The following is a 14,152-nucleotide window of genomic DNA, read 5'->3' as shown; positions in this document are numbered from 1 at the left end:
GCTCTCAGATATCAACTTCACGCGACTTCACCTGAGTTTTCACCATATAATTGTTTACAATATGATCTACCACTAATTTAAACACTTACTAGGATTAACCCAATATATATGTCCCTCCAAAACGGCATAAGAATTTCTGGTATGGAAATGAGTTGAAGAATGGAAGTTTCTGCGCCTCGTGAGATCATATGTTATGAGAGCAATCCTTGAGTAATCATAATGAATCATGAAATTTGAGTTTCACTTCAGTGATCCTTGACATATAAGTAATAATAAGCACTCACACAAAAAAATGGTCCACCAATCTTTCTTTCTATCTACCCTTCACTTTCAAAAACACCGTTAACGACTTATGGAAGGTGATAGTGCCTTCACCCAACAAAAAACAAAACCCATTTTCAGTTTTGAGGTTTTGTTTGTTGTCTCATTTTCTTGAGAGTTTGCATTTCATGAAGGGAAGGCCTACTATGTACTACAATGGCATGCTGATAAACAACAACGCGGTCTTCGATTCCGATCCGGGTTTTCTTGAAGAAGGGAAAGCTACAATGGAGATCAATAATAGTGAAGTTGTTGAAGGGAATGAAGAAGCTAAGAAGGATGGAGTTACTGAAGTGAATGAAGAATGTGATGAGAATGGCTGCAAAAATGAGACTACTTTTGCTGCTGAATCCAGTTCTGGCTCTGAATTTGTGTCATCTGAGAAAGAACATAATGGTCAAAGTAGTGCTGAGGAGCATTCATGTTCACCACCTTCAATGGGGTCTCCGGATCAAGAAATGGATGACTCAAATTACACACAAAGTCCAAATGGAAGTAGTGAAGATGAAGAGAAAAAGGATTTTGGTAATGAGAAATTTTGTATTTATTTGCATAAACTAATCAAGTTTAATTTTTATGTATAGTAAGACATTCAGGTAATCCAAAAAATAAAGTGGCTATTTAGTTAAATATATCAAATTATCTAACCGTTATCGGCCATCTTCAATTAACTGTTTTTGTTTGTGTTTATGTATGTAATGGCAGATGAAGTAATCTCCTTGATAATTTATATTAAAAAAGAATTTGTTGGATTATATTTCTTAAGAATTCAATTTTCATTGTCAGTGATGGAAGTTGAGATGATGAAGGAGAGGTTTGCAAAATTATTACTGGGAGAAGACATGTCAGGTTGTGGAAATGGTGTCCCTACAGCCTTGGCTATATCCAATGCCATAACTAATCTTTGTGGTATGTATGAATTTGAAAGAAGTTTTTTCCATGTTCCTGCTTCTAATTGTTATTTAACTTGCTAAATATTATGGTATGAATTTCCTGAATAATCTGCTGCAGCCACCCTGTTTGGACAACTCTGGAGATTGGAACCCCTGACTTCGGAGAAGAAAGCAATGTGGAGAAGAGAGATAGAGTGGCTACTTTCCGTCGCCGATCATGTCGTAGAATTGAAACCTACATGGCAAACTTTTCCAGATGGAACCAAGCTTGAGGTCTAACACAACTTCACAAAAAATAATCATAATATGCTTTTCTTTTAGTTTACTCATAGATAAACTCTTAAATGAAGTTCTAATTCACAATGGAATAGTCTTTGTTTTGAAAGATACTTACTTGAAAAACCAAAAAAAAATTGTTTTTCTTTTAGTATTCATTCTCTTTTTGGACTTACTTGATTTAAGTCCAAAGTTTTATCGAATGATAAAGAAAATACCCTGTTTCAAAAAATAAATTCCGTTTGATTAACTCTCAAATGTGAAACAGGTCATGACTTGCAGACCACGTTCAGATCTTTATGTCAATCTTCCTGCTCTGCGAAAATTAGATAACATGCTTCTTGTAAGATTTCTTGATTGCATTTCAATGAACACTAATCAATTTTATTTCAAAATAACCCATTCTAGTTTTCTTCTTGTTTTCGCATTTTCATAGGAAATACTAGATGGTTTCATCAATGCTGAGTTCAGGTATGTAGAGCAAGGTGTTCTTGCACCGGATACGGATGACGGTTCGTCTTCTTTTCGAAAAGTGGTGCAGCGACAAGAGGAGAAATGGTGGCTTCCTGTACCTCAAGTTCCACCCTATGGCTTACACGAGAATTCAAGAAAGCAGTTGCAGCACAAGCGCGATTGCGCAAGCCAAATACTCAAAGCTGCAATGGCTATTAACAGCACCACTCTTGCTGAAATGGAGGTTCCTCATGCATATTTGGACTCTCTTCCAAAGGTGTGATATGAATCATCCATCATAGTATCATCCACAAATACTAATTCTATACCTTAAACTTCATATCTTTGTGATTGATTTTTTCATATAAAGTTGATAGTTAAAGGTCGAGAGATGATTTGACAGGTTTGATTAAATCGTCATGTAACAGTTTTCAACTTACTTTCTCTTCTATATTAACTCAAACTTTGTGATTTAGTGACATTATGGAAAATACAACATAATGTTGAGATTATATATTGTTCCAACCCATCCATATTTTTTGTTTTCAGACAGCAAGAGGCAGCTTGGGAGATGTAATTTATAGGTACATTACATCAGAGAATTTTTCTCCAGAGTGTTTGTTAGAGTGCCTTGATGTATGTTCTGAGCATCAAGCAATAGAGGTTGCCAACAGAGTTGAGGCTTCAGTTTATATCTGGCACAAGAAGACCAACTCGAAGCTTCCGAATCGCGCCACCAGATACAGTTCAAGATCTTCATGGGAGATGTTCAAGGATCTAATCCTTGAAGGTGACAAGAGAGAACTGCTTATAGAGAGAGCAGAAACGCTTCTGCTCTCCTTGAAGCAGCGTTTTCCTGCTCTCCCTCAAACTGCATTAGATACATGCAAAATCCAATGCAACAAGGTTGGTATTATCCATTAACTTCAGCCAATAACTCCCAAATTAATAATTTACTGCCAATTTAATAAAATCTTGATATAAATAGTTTTGTATTGAAGATAGTATCTTTCAAATTCGGAATGATATTATAAATTTTAGAAGAAAAAGTATAAGTAGATAATGAAAATACTAAACAATGCGAACAATGGATATATCGATGTTCATTATGGTTATTTTAATATTAAGATTTAGGTGGGTAATTTAAAGGTGTAGTGTGTTTTGATTTGATTGGTAGTTGTTCATGTTGTTCAAAAAAATTATTGATTACCTAGTATTATCCATTTCAGAATAGTAATATTCACTCCTTTTTCATATAAAAATACTCTATGCTTATTAAAATTACACATCAAATTAATTATTATGTTTTTTTTTATACTTGCACATTAATTTATATATTTTTTTAACTAAATAATTAAATCTATCATAGTAAAATAATCAAATCTTAGACGAATAATCAAATTTATTTATAATAGTAAAATAAAAAAAATTAAAAGATACTAAATATATATTTCTATATACGATGTATGATCGATGACTAATCTTTGATATAAACGTAAGATTGATTATTTTTAGTATTTTCTAATCAAACTTATACATACAAAGCTACATGATAACCATTGATTTTTGCAATAGTTTTATATTTATATATTTTAAATTAGAACAAAGTTTGGCAAAGTTTAATCTATCTCCTCTCTTTTCATAAAACCATAGTTTGATTTTCTCTGAGATTTAAAAATTATACACTTGCTACTTATATAATTTATAAACAATCCTATATCTCCAGCAAATATTATTATATTTAGTCAATACTTGATCAATAATAATTTATGCTCATATTTATAGGAGTTTTACACATATGAATTAGTAAAATTTGTTTGTTAAAAATAATTTGATATTTATAATGATCAAATAATAACAAAAAATATTAAAAATTACTGTCCTCTAAGAGTTTTTTATAATTTATTTTGTCGATTATACTTTTTAAATAGTGGATATGCTATATGTATTAAAATTTTGACCACACTTCTTCAAATTGTTTTGTAATATAGGATGTTGGGAAATCAATTCTAGAGAGCTACTCTAGAGTACTAGAGAGTTTGGCTTCAAATATTGTTGCAAGAATTGATGATGTGCTCTATGTGGATGACTTGACCAAACATTCTTCAGATCAATTCTCAATGCTCCCAAAACTTGGTTTGATCACTCACAACAATCATATTTCTTCAGTTCCATATGTCCCAACAACTTCATCATATAATAATAAATCAGGTCTTGAAACACCAAAAGCAGGGGTTATTTGCCCTGCAAAGGGAGGAAAATCATCGATGACCAATAATACTAATAGTAACATTAATAGAATAATTTTGACAGATTTTCTTAGCATTGATAGAAAAGGGAAGGACTATGGATGTGAAATTGAGAACTTAGTTCCAACATTAACAGAATTTGATGATGAGGTTCCACCTTGTGAAACAGAGGCAAGTGATTGCACAGATGATGATGTCAAGCATAAAGCATTGGAACAGGCTTGGATAGAGTGAAATGCTTTTGGTCTTATTGAACTTTGATGGTGCATTACTGCATTTCCACATTTTTTTTTTAATTTTAATTTTGGTGTTTCATATTTCCTCCGTCATTGTAAGTAAATGAAATGAAAAACATGTCTTTGAATATAATCATTGTATGATTATATATTGACATGTTATTTATCCATTGTTAAATAATAATATATAAGGAATTGAGTTGTCCTGTCTAATTTTAATAAAAATAACACAATTTAATCGTGTTAAAATTTTAATTATTTAAAAATATCTTTAAAAAAATACATTTTTAATATCTTTATCTAAATGGCTTTCTTTTACATATCATTTACCAAGAAATAAATAATATTTTGACATACAATATAACGATGATTATATTCGAAAAATATTATTTCTCATGAGAAGTGCAAAAAATTCACATATTTAGATTGAAAAAAGTCTTGATATTATTTACTCTTTATTAATCACTCTAAACTTTTTTATATGCTTCTATTATAACTTTTTTTTAATAAAATAAGATGGAGCAAAAAATAAATAGATACATTAAAAAAAATATAAAATTTTAATTATTTTTGACATTATCGTCAACAAATTAAAAGATTAACATCACTTTATTTGTATAACATATGAATGATCTATCAATAATTTTTGTTATGAAAAATCGTTTCATTCTTTCTCAATTGAGTATTTTAGATGATAGAAAAGAATCAAATTAGCCATTTTTTCTAATTTTTTTTTATAGAAACTGTTATTTAATTTTTAATCACCCCACATTTATCAGATAAACTCAACTAAAACACAAATGTTGCACATTTTTAATATTTTTTTATATAATATACAAATATTATTATTAATAACATATAATCTATTCAATTTGTTCTTCATATTGATTCTGTCAACTAAAATAAATTAGGTAAACACTTCAACTTTTAGTGGAACTAAGTCTTTTCATATAATTTTAATAATATTGTAATTAGATATAGTCTCCAAAAGAATATTTGTCAGCAAGACCTGCATAAATAAACTAGTAGCAAAAATATCATTTTTATCGAACTTCTGCACAATTCTATCTTTTTTTTTTAGTCTAGTTAATTACACAGTTTCTTTTCGCAGTAGTACAGTTTCTTTTTCTATTGAAATTTTCATGTCTATTCTAATCTATTCCAAAACCCACACTTTTTTATTAGAATTTTTTTTTTAGTTTGAAACCAAAAAAATATCTTTTAAGTTACTGTACATTATCATCTCAAAAACGAATTCTCTTCTACTCCCCAACTCCAAAGTCAAACCATTAATCATCTGTTTGTCACCTATTGCTCCTTATTTGCAAATGAAAAGAATTCTTCCACGGACCCCTTCTTTTTGGTAATGTTTGAATTGAAAGCATCTCATCAAAATTTAAATTATTGCATGAACACACAATTTTTTTAAAAAAATACAATCCTCTTTTAAAAAGTATCAGCATTATTTAAACAAAATAGTTATATTTTAATTACTGCATCACTAATGTTCAGTCCTCTTAATTTTTTGGGTATCTACACTACTTTTCACCTTATTTCACTAAATCATCTCATTTTTTCCATCATTTTCACCTTAAAAGAATCTTCTCTACAACATAATAAACCTCTCTACCTTTATCTTTGATATCTTATACACACTTAAATAGTAAATTGGTAAATTATTCAAAATAGATTTGATAAAAACCATCTTTTCAGCTTTATTGAAAATAATTGCTTTCTACAAATTTAATCTTTACTTTATTTTATCAATAATCGATTTTCATGTCTTCACAGGTCTCAAATTCACATCCAAGTATATTCCAAGGTACTCAATCGGTAACATCGTCTCCTTGCATTCCATCAACCTATGCATCTTCTGTACCTACTCTTAAAAAAAATAGAATCTATTATATATAAAAGTCATTTTATAATAATAATAAATTAAAATTAAGTACTTAAACAATTAATATACTTTTAAGGTTAAATTTTTCATTTGATTACATTTGAATTATTGAAAAGATGACTCATTCTGGATTTCTTTAAGAAAAATAATTATAATGATATATGTCTTAATTAAACTCTTTTTTTTTTTTTGGGTAACCAACAAATAACACAGAATTACTTTGTTGTCTAGCACATAAGGATTCAATTTTATAAAAATAAGTTTGGTTCTTAATTAGTACCCCAATAAGTTTTTCAGTTTGAACGCACTTGTGACTTACCTGATTGATTAGGAATTTAGCGAGTGCTTTCATTTTTCAATTAATAAAGAGGAAAGTGATAATGAGTTGGCAGAATAAAATGCTCTTCTGATTAACATAATATGAGCAATGCACTAATGGCAGCATCTAGAATGATCTCAACAACTTACAGAATTATTTTAGCAATCTCACCAACCTTGATTAGACAAGAGAATGAACCACATTGTGTTCACACCAGTTTTTTATAGCAAAAGTGGAGCAACTGAAGAAAGAAATTTTAGATATTAAAAAGAAAATTGAATTGATATGTAATTATGTATTGAGATAGGCCGTTCATAAAGTTTTAAACTAAATTTCTGAGATTATGATAATAGAATTTAGATATTAATTAAAAAAAGAGTTATATGTTAAATTAGTCTTTTCATTATTTTGTATCAAGTAAATTAGTTTTTAATAAAAAATTGACAAATTGATCCTTGATCTTTTTGAATATTAAACAAATTAGTTTTTTGATAAAAATATAAAATATAAATTATTTTTAATATTTTTTAAAAAATGACAAATCATTCCTTTTTTTTCCTCAAAAATAGTATTATTATTATTAGAGATTAAATGCTCTAAATGATAAAGAAATAAAAAGATAAACAAGACAAGAATTGAAATTGAATAGAAAAGATAATTTGTAATTGAAATAAAAATAAAAAAGATAGGTTAAAATTGAATACAAAGAGAATCACTTTATTTTCTATCAAATTTCTTGACGCAACAAGAAAGTGACTTCTCAATCTAACTTGTCAACGCCATATTTGGGAATTGAATGAAAGAACTCCTTAACCTTCTACCCAATTCTCCGATGCAACAAAAGAGGAACTCCTCAACCTCAATTGTTTGCATCATGATTTTATTACGAAACCAAAAAGGGGTTTTCAAACCTCTAAATCATTCTATACTACTATTACAATAGCTAAAGAGATATTTATAACATCTTATTAGGTTAAAACAAAGAAAACTCTAAAATTTATAAACATAAGGCCCAATCTAGTAATTAAATAAATAAAATAAAAATATATCAAATTAAATTAAAATATTCTAAAAATATAAACTAATATCTTCTAAATAATACTTGAACTTTTCGTATCACGAACATACGTATCACTAAAACTTTAAAAAATAAGAGTAATTTGTTCATTTGTTTTGTTAGAAAATAATTCATTGAATATTCTAAAAGATCAAGGATCAATTTATTAATCTTTTTGTTAAAGATATATTTGTCCACTACAAAATTATTAGAGACTAATTTATAATTTCATTCCCCGTAAGAAAAATATTTAAAAGTGGTGCAATTGTTAACAAAAAGAAACCGATCCAACAATTTTCCTAGTGCAAGCTCCATTATTCTAAGGTGGGTGTGACTAGAATAAGCACTTTAGTATGTGCCTTTTTTGGGCTATAAAAACCTCATAATGTCCAAGGTAGTGTTGCACTTGCATGTGAAATATCTAATCTAAGTACTACTAACTACTAAGTACTTCACTTGATAGTAACTTAGAAAAAAGAAAGTTGTGAGAAAATGGAGGGTCACACTAAGATGTTGTTCATTCTTGGCCTTGTGGCCATTGCTAGCATCTCACAGATTTATAGAGTGGAAGGTGCTGGGGAATGTGGGAAAAACACTACCCCAGACAATGAGGCTATTAAGCTAGCACCTTGCGCCACAGCAGCGCAAGATGAGAATGCGAGCGTGTCGCAGAGTTGCTGTGTTCAGGTCAAGAAATTTGGCCAGAACCCAGCTTGCCTCTGCGCCGTTCTGCTCTCTAACACGGCCAAGATGTCCGGCGTCGACCCTAAGATTGCCATCACCATCCCCAAGCGTTGCAACTTTGCCAACCGCCCCGTTGGTTACAAGTGTGGACGTAAGTATAAGAACTCTTTTCTTGTTTGTCATTTATTATAGTTTAAATAGATTTAAAAAAAATTATAGGTGACCAATATTTTTTTTTTATGGAAATTCAGGTGCAATTAACTTTACGTGAAGTTGATAGTTGAAAGCCGTTAGATGAAAATTTAGTCAAATCAGTCAAATTATCTAACGACTCTTAGTTATCCACTTCACGTGAAGTCGACTGAGTTTTCACCATTTTTTTGTTTTTGTTTTACGTTTAAATCAGCATTAACTAATTTTTTTTTTTATTTTTTTATTTTTACATTAACTCTAGTTATGCTATCATGACGGAGAAATATCCATTTAAATATACTAATTAATATATACAGATTACAACTAAATAAAAGTTAGGCAGTTCGTAGAATTGATATTTGGTTTAACTCTAGTTTAGATACAATCTTCCTAAGCATCACAGTTTACACTTATATAATTAACCAAAAATCCATGCTAATTTGAATTTTGATGTACATATATATATGACAATTAGAATATTTGAACACTAAAATATAGAAATGATATGTGCACTTATTTAATTTGAAAATCTACTATTTAACAAGAGAGTTTTTTAAAAATGTATTCATGTATCTCACAATTTTTTTTATTTTTTATTTTTTTATTATTATTTTTTTTCTTTTTTGGCGATAGTGTGTAGAATAGTGACTTAGTGAGTCCCAATTTTGATCTAACAAGTAGATTTTATTGCTCACATAAAAAAAATTGGTGAGTTTTGCAGCTTACACTCTACCATAAATTTGTTGGTGAAAAAAGGAGGACTGGATTTGAAGGCTCCATAGCTGTGATAGCTACTACTCTATGTGATCACTACTTTGTTGTATTCTCCTTGTAACTTTGTAATGTTACTTTCTTATAATAATAGCTGGCAGTTTATAACTGTCCTTCACAAACCATGCCATTTCACTCTTAATTAATGTTTCTACACCTCTCTTATACTTTAAATTCCATATTTAATTTCACCCTATCTTTATCTAATAATATTGGAATCTTATAATTCCATTCACATTGCCACTAAGATATGCTAAATAGTGAAACTATGTCTCATATCTTTACCTTAACACTCTGCTTTGGAAAAGAAAAAAAAAAACCTTCTTCAACTACCAAATATTATCATATGAACTCATTTTTTATATTAGACACCAGAAAACAGAGGAAAAATAAAGTTTGAGGGAAAAAAAAGTTCATGATGGTATTTAACAAAAGTAAATACAAATAGAATTTAATATTAATACAAACAGTGTAAATTATACAGTCGTTCAATCACGTCTATTCGTTTAAATAATCATTCATATATTAATTATTTAAAATAATTATTTTTACTAATATAACAATACATATTAATACAAACAGTGTAAATTATACAGTCGTTCAATCACATCTATTCGTTTAAATAATCATTCATATATTAATTATTTAAAATAATTATTTTTACTAATATAACAATACATAATAAAATATACATATAAAATTTCTTTACACAGAACATCAAAATTAAATTCATACAAATAACCAATATCATTTTTCCAATGGCCAAACAGAAGGATTCTTAGGAGTTATTGTTCCGGGCTACCATTAATAATAGATAAGGATAAGGATAGGTGAATGGGACAAATCTATGTTTTCGATGAGGGAATAAACCAGAGACTAGAAACCCTTTTAAAAACAAATGGAATTGACTACTTAGTTAACAAGCTTTTTGACATGTTTCTAGATCATTTATGCTTTCATAGATGAGGCCACAACACACATACCCACCCACCATCTTTGAAGGGTTTAAGCATTGTATTGGATGATATAGTTTGAAAATGATTCATGAACCTATGCCTTTAGGTTTTAATACTTTGTTCGTCAAATAATTATCTTGCACATAGATTATAGTACTAAAGATACTACTATCACATTGGAGTATCATTATTTGATCTTGGTCAATTAAGAGACTAAAGGAATAAATAAATGGATGTTGAAGATTTAGTTAATGTGAATAACCAACTATGTTAGTATCTTTAAAGAAAACAACTATAGTATTATCATTCTATTGTACAAATTGGAGTGGTATAGAGAAAAAATATAATTCTTTTTATAATTATTTTTTATTATTTTATTATTATTTAAAATATGGGTTCTACCTTATTAATCTCTCTTTCATTCTATTAAAGAAAAAATCTGTAAACTTACATCTTTACCATATAATTTACCTATCAATAAACTCAAATGTTGAAGAGAGTAATAACACCTATTTTGTTCCAAAACCAGTCGTCATTGGTGAAATACAAAGCAGGGCAAAATAATAACATAAGTTTCAGCCACATATAATTGTAGCTAATGTTACATATAAAGCTATATATCATAACAAGATTACCAAGCATAATGATAATAATAATCTTTACATACAAAGAAAGAAAGAAATGGAAATTAAAGGTTGAAAGCGCATAAATTAGCTAGTTGTACACAACAACATTCTTCTGAGTTCTGACTACACTGTATATAGTTTCTTCCATATAATAAAAGATGGGCTATAATGCTATGTTATATCCTCCTATGTATACCTGCAATAATATGAATAACAACAACAACAACAACAACAAAAATCACAATCTGAACATGGAGGATAGAAATATAAGTATATAACTAGAATTCTTGTGTCCACACACACACATATATATATACAAGGCCGGTTTTCTTCTTTATGAGTTTTTATTTTTTTATTTTCGTTTTACAATTTTTATTTAGAAAATACAACCATTAGTTATCTATCATCTTTTCCTCTGCCTCTTATTTTCCTCTCGATCAATAATTCTTCATTTTCATTTTCAGTATTTTGAATCTTTTCATATTTAATGAAAGAAAAATTGAAAACAACAAAATCTCATCTTCTATTATCATTATTTTTTCACAAATAACTGAATAAAAACAGAAACCAAACAAGTCCCGGAGTATAAGTCTTGGCTCTTTTTCACTTCTGAGAGTTCTTACTTTTCAAACCAACTAAATCTAAAAGTCTAAAAGGAAAACAAAAAAAGTGAAGTGACACATAAATTCCTGAGATTTATATTTTAAACAGATTAGTTTTTAAAAAAGTACTAATAAAATCTTTTAAGATAAAAAATATGAATATATTACTTCTAAATTAACCCCTATAATTAAGATAGAAAGTCTTAATTTAAACTAACTTGTTCACATTTATTATCATAAAAGATTTTATTAATATTTTTTTAGAAATTAATTTGTCTAAAAAATGTAAATCTTCATAGATTTATTTGTGATTTTACAGGAAAAAAAAGAGTAACAAATATCTAATATTGCCATTTGACCATAGTTTCACAGAATCATATACCTTGATTGAGGAGTATATATATATAATCTCTGTTGGGAAGAGTGACTTCTCAATAATACAGACCCCCTGGTTAGAAAGTCAACAAAAACAACATCAGAATAAAGGAAAACTGTGACACAACAATACAAACCATAATCAATTTTTCACATTGCAAATGCATGCTTTGATGATATAAAAATATAAGTAACTCATGCATATGTCACATAACATAATATACCTTGCCACCAATTTCCTCTTGAAGCACTTCCTGAATCATCTTCTAGCCCCTCGTTCTTGAGCTGTTAAACACCAAAAAAAAAAAAACAAAAAACAAAAAAATTGTTAGGCATTCTTAGTCCTGAAAACATAGACAAAATAAAATACATAAAATAAAATAAAATCTAGTTTGTAAGATATCCATTCTTTTGTTGAGTCTTTATTTTGTGTGATTGTTTATCTTATAATAAGCTTCACTTTATTGAGTTGAGTTCACGTGACAACACTTGATTGGTCAATTTCTAGCGATATAGTGACAAAGTAAGAGTAAGTCTAATGGAATGGACTCACCGAGGAGGTGTATCCTGAATTGTGTGTACTCTGAGGCTGCGAATATATGTCCTGAGCGCCATACATGATCGATGAACTAAGGTGACATGGTTGAACCCTTTGATCCTCATACATCCAACTCATATCCTCATTCGCTTTATTCTCACTTTCCATTTCTTTATTTCCCTTCGAGTTTCCATCTGTATTATTCATTCAATTCACACCATCAACAACATAAAACCAAAAAAGAAATAACAAGATTCATGTATGTGAATTAAATGGGTCAAATTAACAATAAATAATGACGAAAACTCACGTGCACTTGTATTATTGTAAAATTGATATTTAAGAATAATTAGATAATTTATGAAGTTGATATTTAAAAATAATTTAATAAATTTGACTAAATTTTTGTTTAACAATTCTTAATTATTAATTTTATATGAGAATTCTGCATGTCAGTGTCCATAAATAATTTATAGTCCCGAAATAAGTTTTATTATGATCTTATTAGTATATTAAAAAATTATATTTATCTGGGTGAATTGAATCAAGACCACTATTAATGGACCAGATAACTGACACACGCAACTGCATTAAGGAAAATTAGGAAAATTTGGAAAATAGAAGGAAAAATATAATATTATGTGATCTTGGCAAATATTTCATCTTAAAACATAACAAAAAATGTTAGAAAAAAAAAACTGAGTCTACGCCTAGAGAACTTTACCTTGATTACGAATTTTCAATGATTCATTAGCAATTTTTCCATTCAACTCAGAACGCAGAGATTCTCTACCTAATACCTGAATCAACACAAATAAATAAAATTAAAAAAAAAAACACCAAGAGATGCTTATTAATATGAGTCCATATATATGCAATGAAAACTTTGTTATGATGATTCAAAGAACTTGGAAAAGCTAACTGAATTTAGTTCATCTTCACGTGCAAATTAAATGCTTATCTTTGTTCTTTGGAATTATGTTGCAGGAACAACAAAAAGAAAATCAAAGAGCAAATGCAAAAGTAAAAGAAAATCTGTTACATAAGAGAAATCATCATCAACCTAAGCATGAAATGCAGAAAGATAGAAATAAAATAAATTAAATAAATAAGAATGAAAAAAGAAAAACGAAGGAAAATTCATTGACCTTAGGTGACTGAGGAGAAAATATAGAGCCAAAAATCCCAGAAGAAGGTGATGGTTGAGACTCTTTGGAACCAAAAAGCTCAGAAGAAAATGAAGAAGAAGAAGTACCCTTTTGCTTCCTTGCTTCCATTTTTCTTCTTTTCTTTTCTCTCTCTCTCTCTCTTTGCAAGTTTTAAAAACTAAAACCACTGTATCAGAATCACTTCAACACCCTTTAACTAAATTTAAGAGCCTTCTTCTCTTTATATATTTATATTAATTTATAATATTATTATTGAATAATAATAATGACAACAACAACCCCACAAAGATACATCAACCACCGCCTGAGAATGGCCTTAATATCAGGCAAGAATTAAAATAAAAATCATTTATTATTATTATTATTATTATTATTATTATTATTATTATTATTATATTGGGTAATGGAAACGAGAAATGAAACAAGAGGAGGAAGAGGAGCAAGGAAAGGAAGAGAGACACGTGAATGGAGACTCTTTTCTCTCACAACACAAGAGTTAAGGGAGGGGGTGTTTTTTCTTTTATTATTATGAAGA

The 14,152-nt window shown here is 28.7% G+C and overlaps 3 protein-coding genes across 5 annotated transcripts; 2 read left to right on the top strand and 1 right to left on the bottom strand.

Annotated features, from left to right (window-relative positions):
• Window positions 1-300: 300 nt before the first annotated feature.
• On the top strand, window positions 301-4,668 carry LOC107625628 (rop guanine nucleotide exchange factor 7-like). Its single transcript, XM_016328314.3, has 7 exons — window positions 301-846; window positions 1,108-1,230; window positions 1,333-1,487; window positions 1,759-1,833; window positions 1,927-2,220; window positions 2,493-2,849; window positions 3,935-4,668. The coding sequence occupies exons 1-7, from the start codon at window positions 450-452 to the stop codon at window positions 4,424-4,426; spliced, it is 1,893 nt and encodes a 630-aa protein (XP_016183800.1). The 5' UTR covers window positions 301-449; the 3' UTR covers window positions 4,427-4,668.
• A 3,431-nt stretch (window positions 4,669-8,099) lies between these two features.
• Window positions 8,100-9,473, top strand: LOC107625629 (uncharacterized). Of its 2 annotated transcripts, none has more exons than XM_088503652.1 (2): window positions 8,100-8,562; window positions 8,640-9,473. In XM_088503652.1, the coding sequence occupies exons 1-2, from the start codon at window positions 8,197-8,199 to the stop codon at window positions 8,670-8,672; spliced, it is 399 nt and encodes a 132-aa protein (XP_088359778.1). In that variant the 5' UTR covers window positions 8,100-8,196; the 3' UTR covers window positions 8,673-9,473. The 2 variants fall into 2 exon arrangements, with proteins under 2 accessions (XP_088359778.1, XP_016183801.1); XM_016328315.3 differs by having other exon boundaries at window positions 8,102-8,539; window positions 9,302-9,473.
• A 1,324-nt stretch (window positions 9,474-10,797) lies between these two features.
• Window positions 10,798-13,874, bottom strand: LOC107625627 (uncharacterized). 2 transcript variants are annotated; one of them, XR_015904809.1, is made up of 6 exons: window positions 13,597-13,874; window positions 13,173-13,248; window positions 12,420-12,642; window positions 12,135-12,297; window positions 11,918-11,983; window positions 10,798-11,129 (listed from the first exon to the last, which is right to left on the bottom strand). XR_015904809.1 is itself a non-coding variant. In XM_016328313.3 (6 exons), exons 1-5 carry the CDS (start codon window positions 13,723-13,725, stop codon window positions 11,967-11,969), a joined length of 462 nt encoding a protein of 153 aa, XP_016183799.1. In that variant the 5' UTR covers window positions 13,726-13,871; the 3' UTR covers window positions 10,798-11,129; window positions 11,918-11,966. The 2 variants fall into 2 exon arrangements, 1 of the variants encoding a protein (XP_016183799.1); XM_016328313.3 differs by having other exon boundaries at window positions 12,135-12,195; window positions 12,464-12,642; window positions 13,597-13,871.
• Between the last annotated feature and the right edge of the window lie 278 nt (window positions 13,875-14,152).

Source organism: Arachis ipaensis, chromosome B2 (genome assembly GCF_059453495.1).
Source record: "Arachis ipaensis isolate K30076 ecotype BB chromosome B2, ASM5945349v1, whole genome shotgun sequence".
In the NCBI taxonomy this organism is placed as follows: Eukaryota; Viridiplantae; Streptophyta; class Magnoliopsida; order Fabales; family Fabaceae; genus Arachis; species Arachis ipaensis.
Note: the sequence above shows the minus strand (reverse complement) of the source record. Positions and strands in the feature narration are given on the sequence as shown.

Excerpts from the sequence above, each read along its gene's own strand:
- LOC107625627 (XM_016328313.3), bottom strand. The coding sequence starts at position 13,725 with ATGGAAGCAAGGAAGCAAAAGGGTACTTCTTCTTCTTCATTTTCTTCT. Across the intron at positions 12,643-13,172 it reads ATTGAAAATTCGTAATCAAG|ATGGAAACTCGAAGGGAAAT; the intron begins GTAAAGTTCTCT and ends TGAATAATACAG. Across the intron at positions 12,196-12,463 it reads ATTCAGGATACACCTCCTCG|CTCAAGAACGAGGGGCTAGA; the intron begins GTGAGTCCATTC and ends GGTGTTTAACAG.
- LOC107625628 (XM_016328314.3), top strand. The coding sequence starts at position 450 with ATGAAGGGAAGGCCTACTATGTACTACAATGGCATGCTGATAAACAAC. Across the intron at positions 847-1,107 it reads TGAAGAGAAAAAGGATTTTG|TGATGGAAGTTGAGATGATG; the intron begins GTAATGAGAAAT and ends TTTCATTGTCAG. Across the intron at positions 2,850-3,934 it reads GCAAAATCCAATGCAACAAG|GATGTTGGGAAATCAATTCT; the intron begins GTTGGTATTATC and ends TTTGTAATATAG.
- LOC107625629 (XM_088503652.1), top strand. The coding sequence starts at position 8,197 with ATGGAGGGTCACACTAAGATGTTGTTCATTCTTGGCCTTGTGGCCATT. Across the intron at positions 8,563-8,639 it reads AGTATAAGAACTCTTTTCTT|GTGCAATTAACTTTACGTGA; the intron begins GTTTGTCATTTA and ends ATGGAAATTCAG.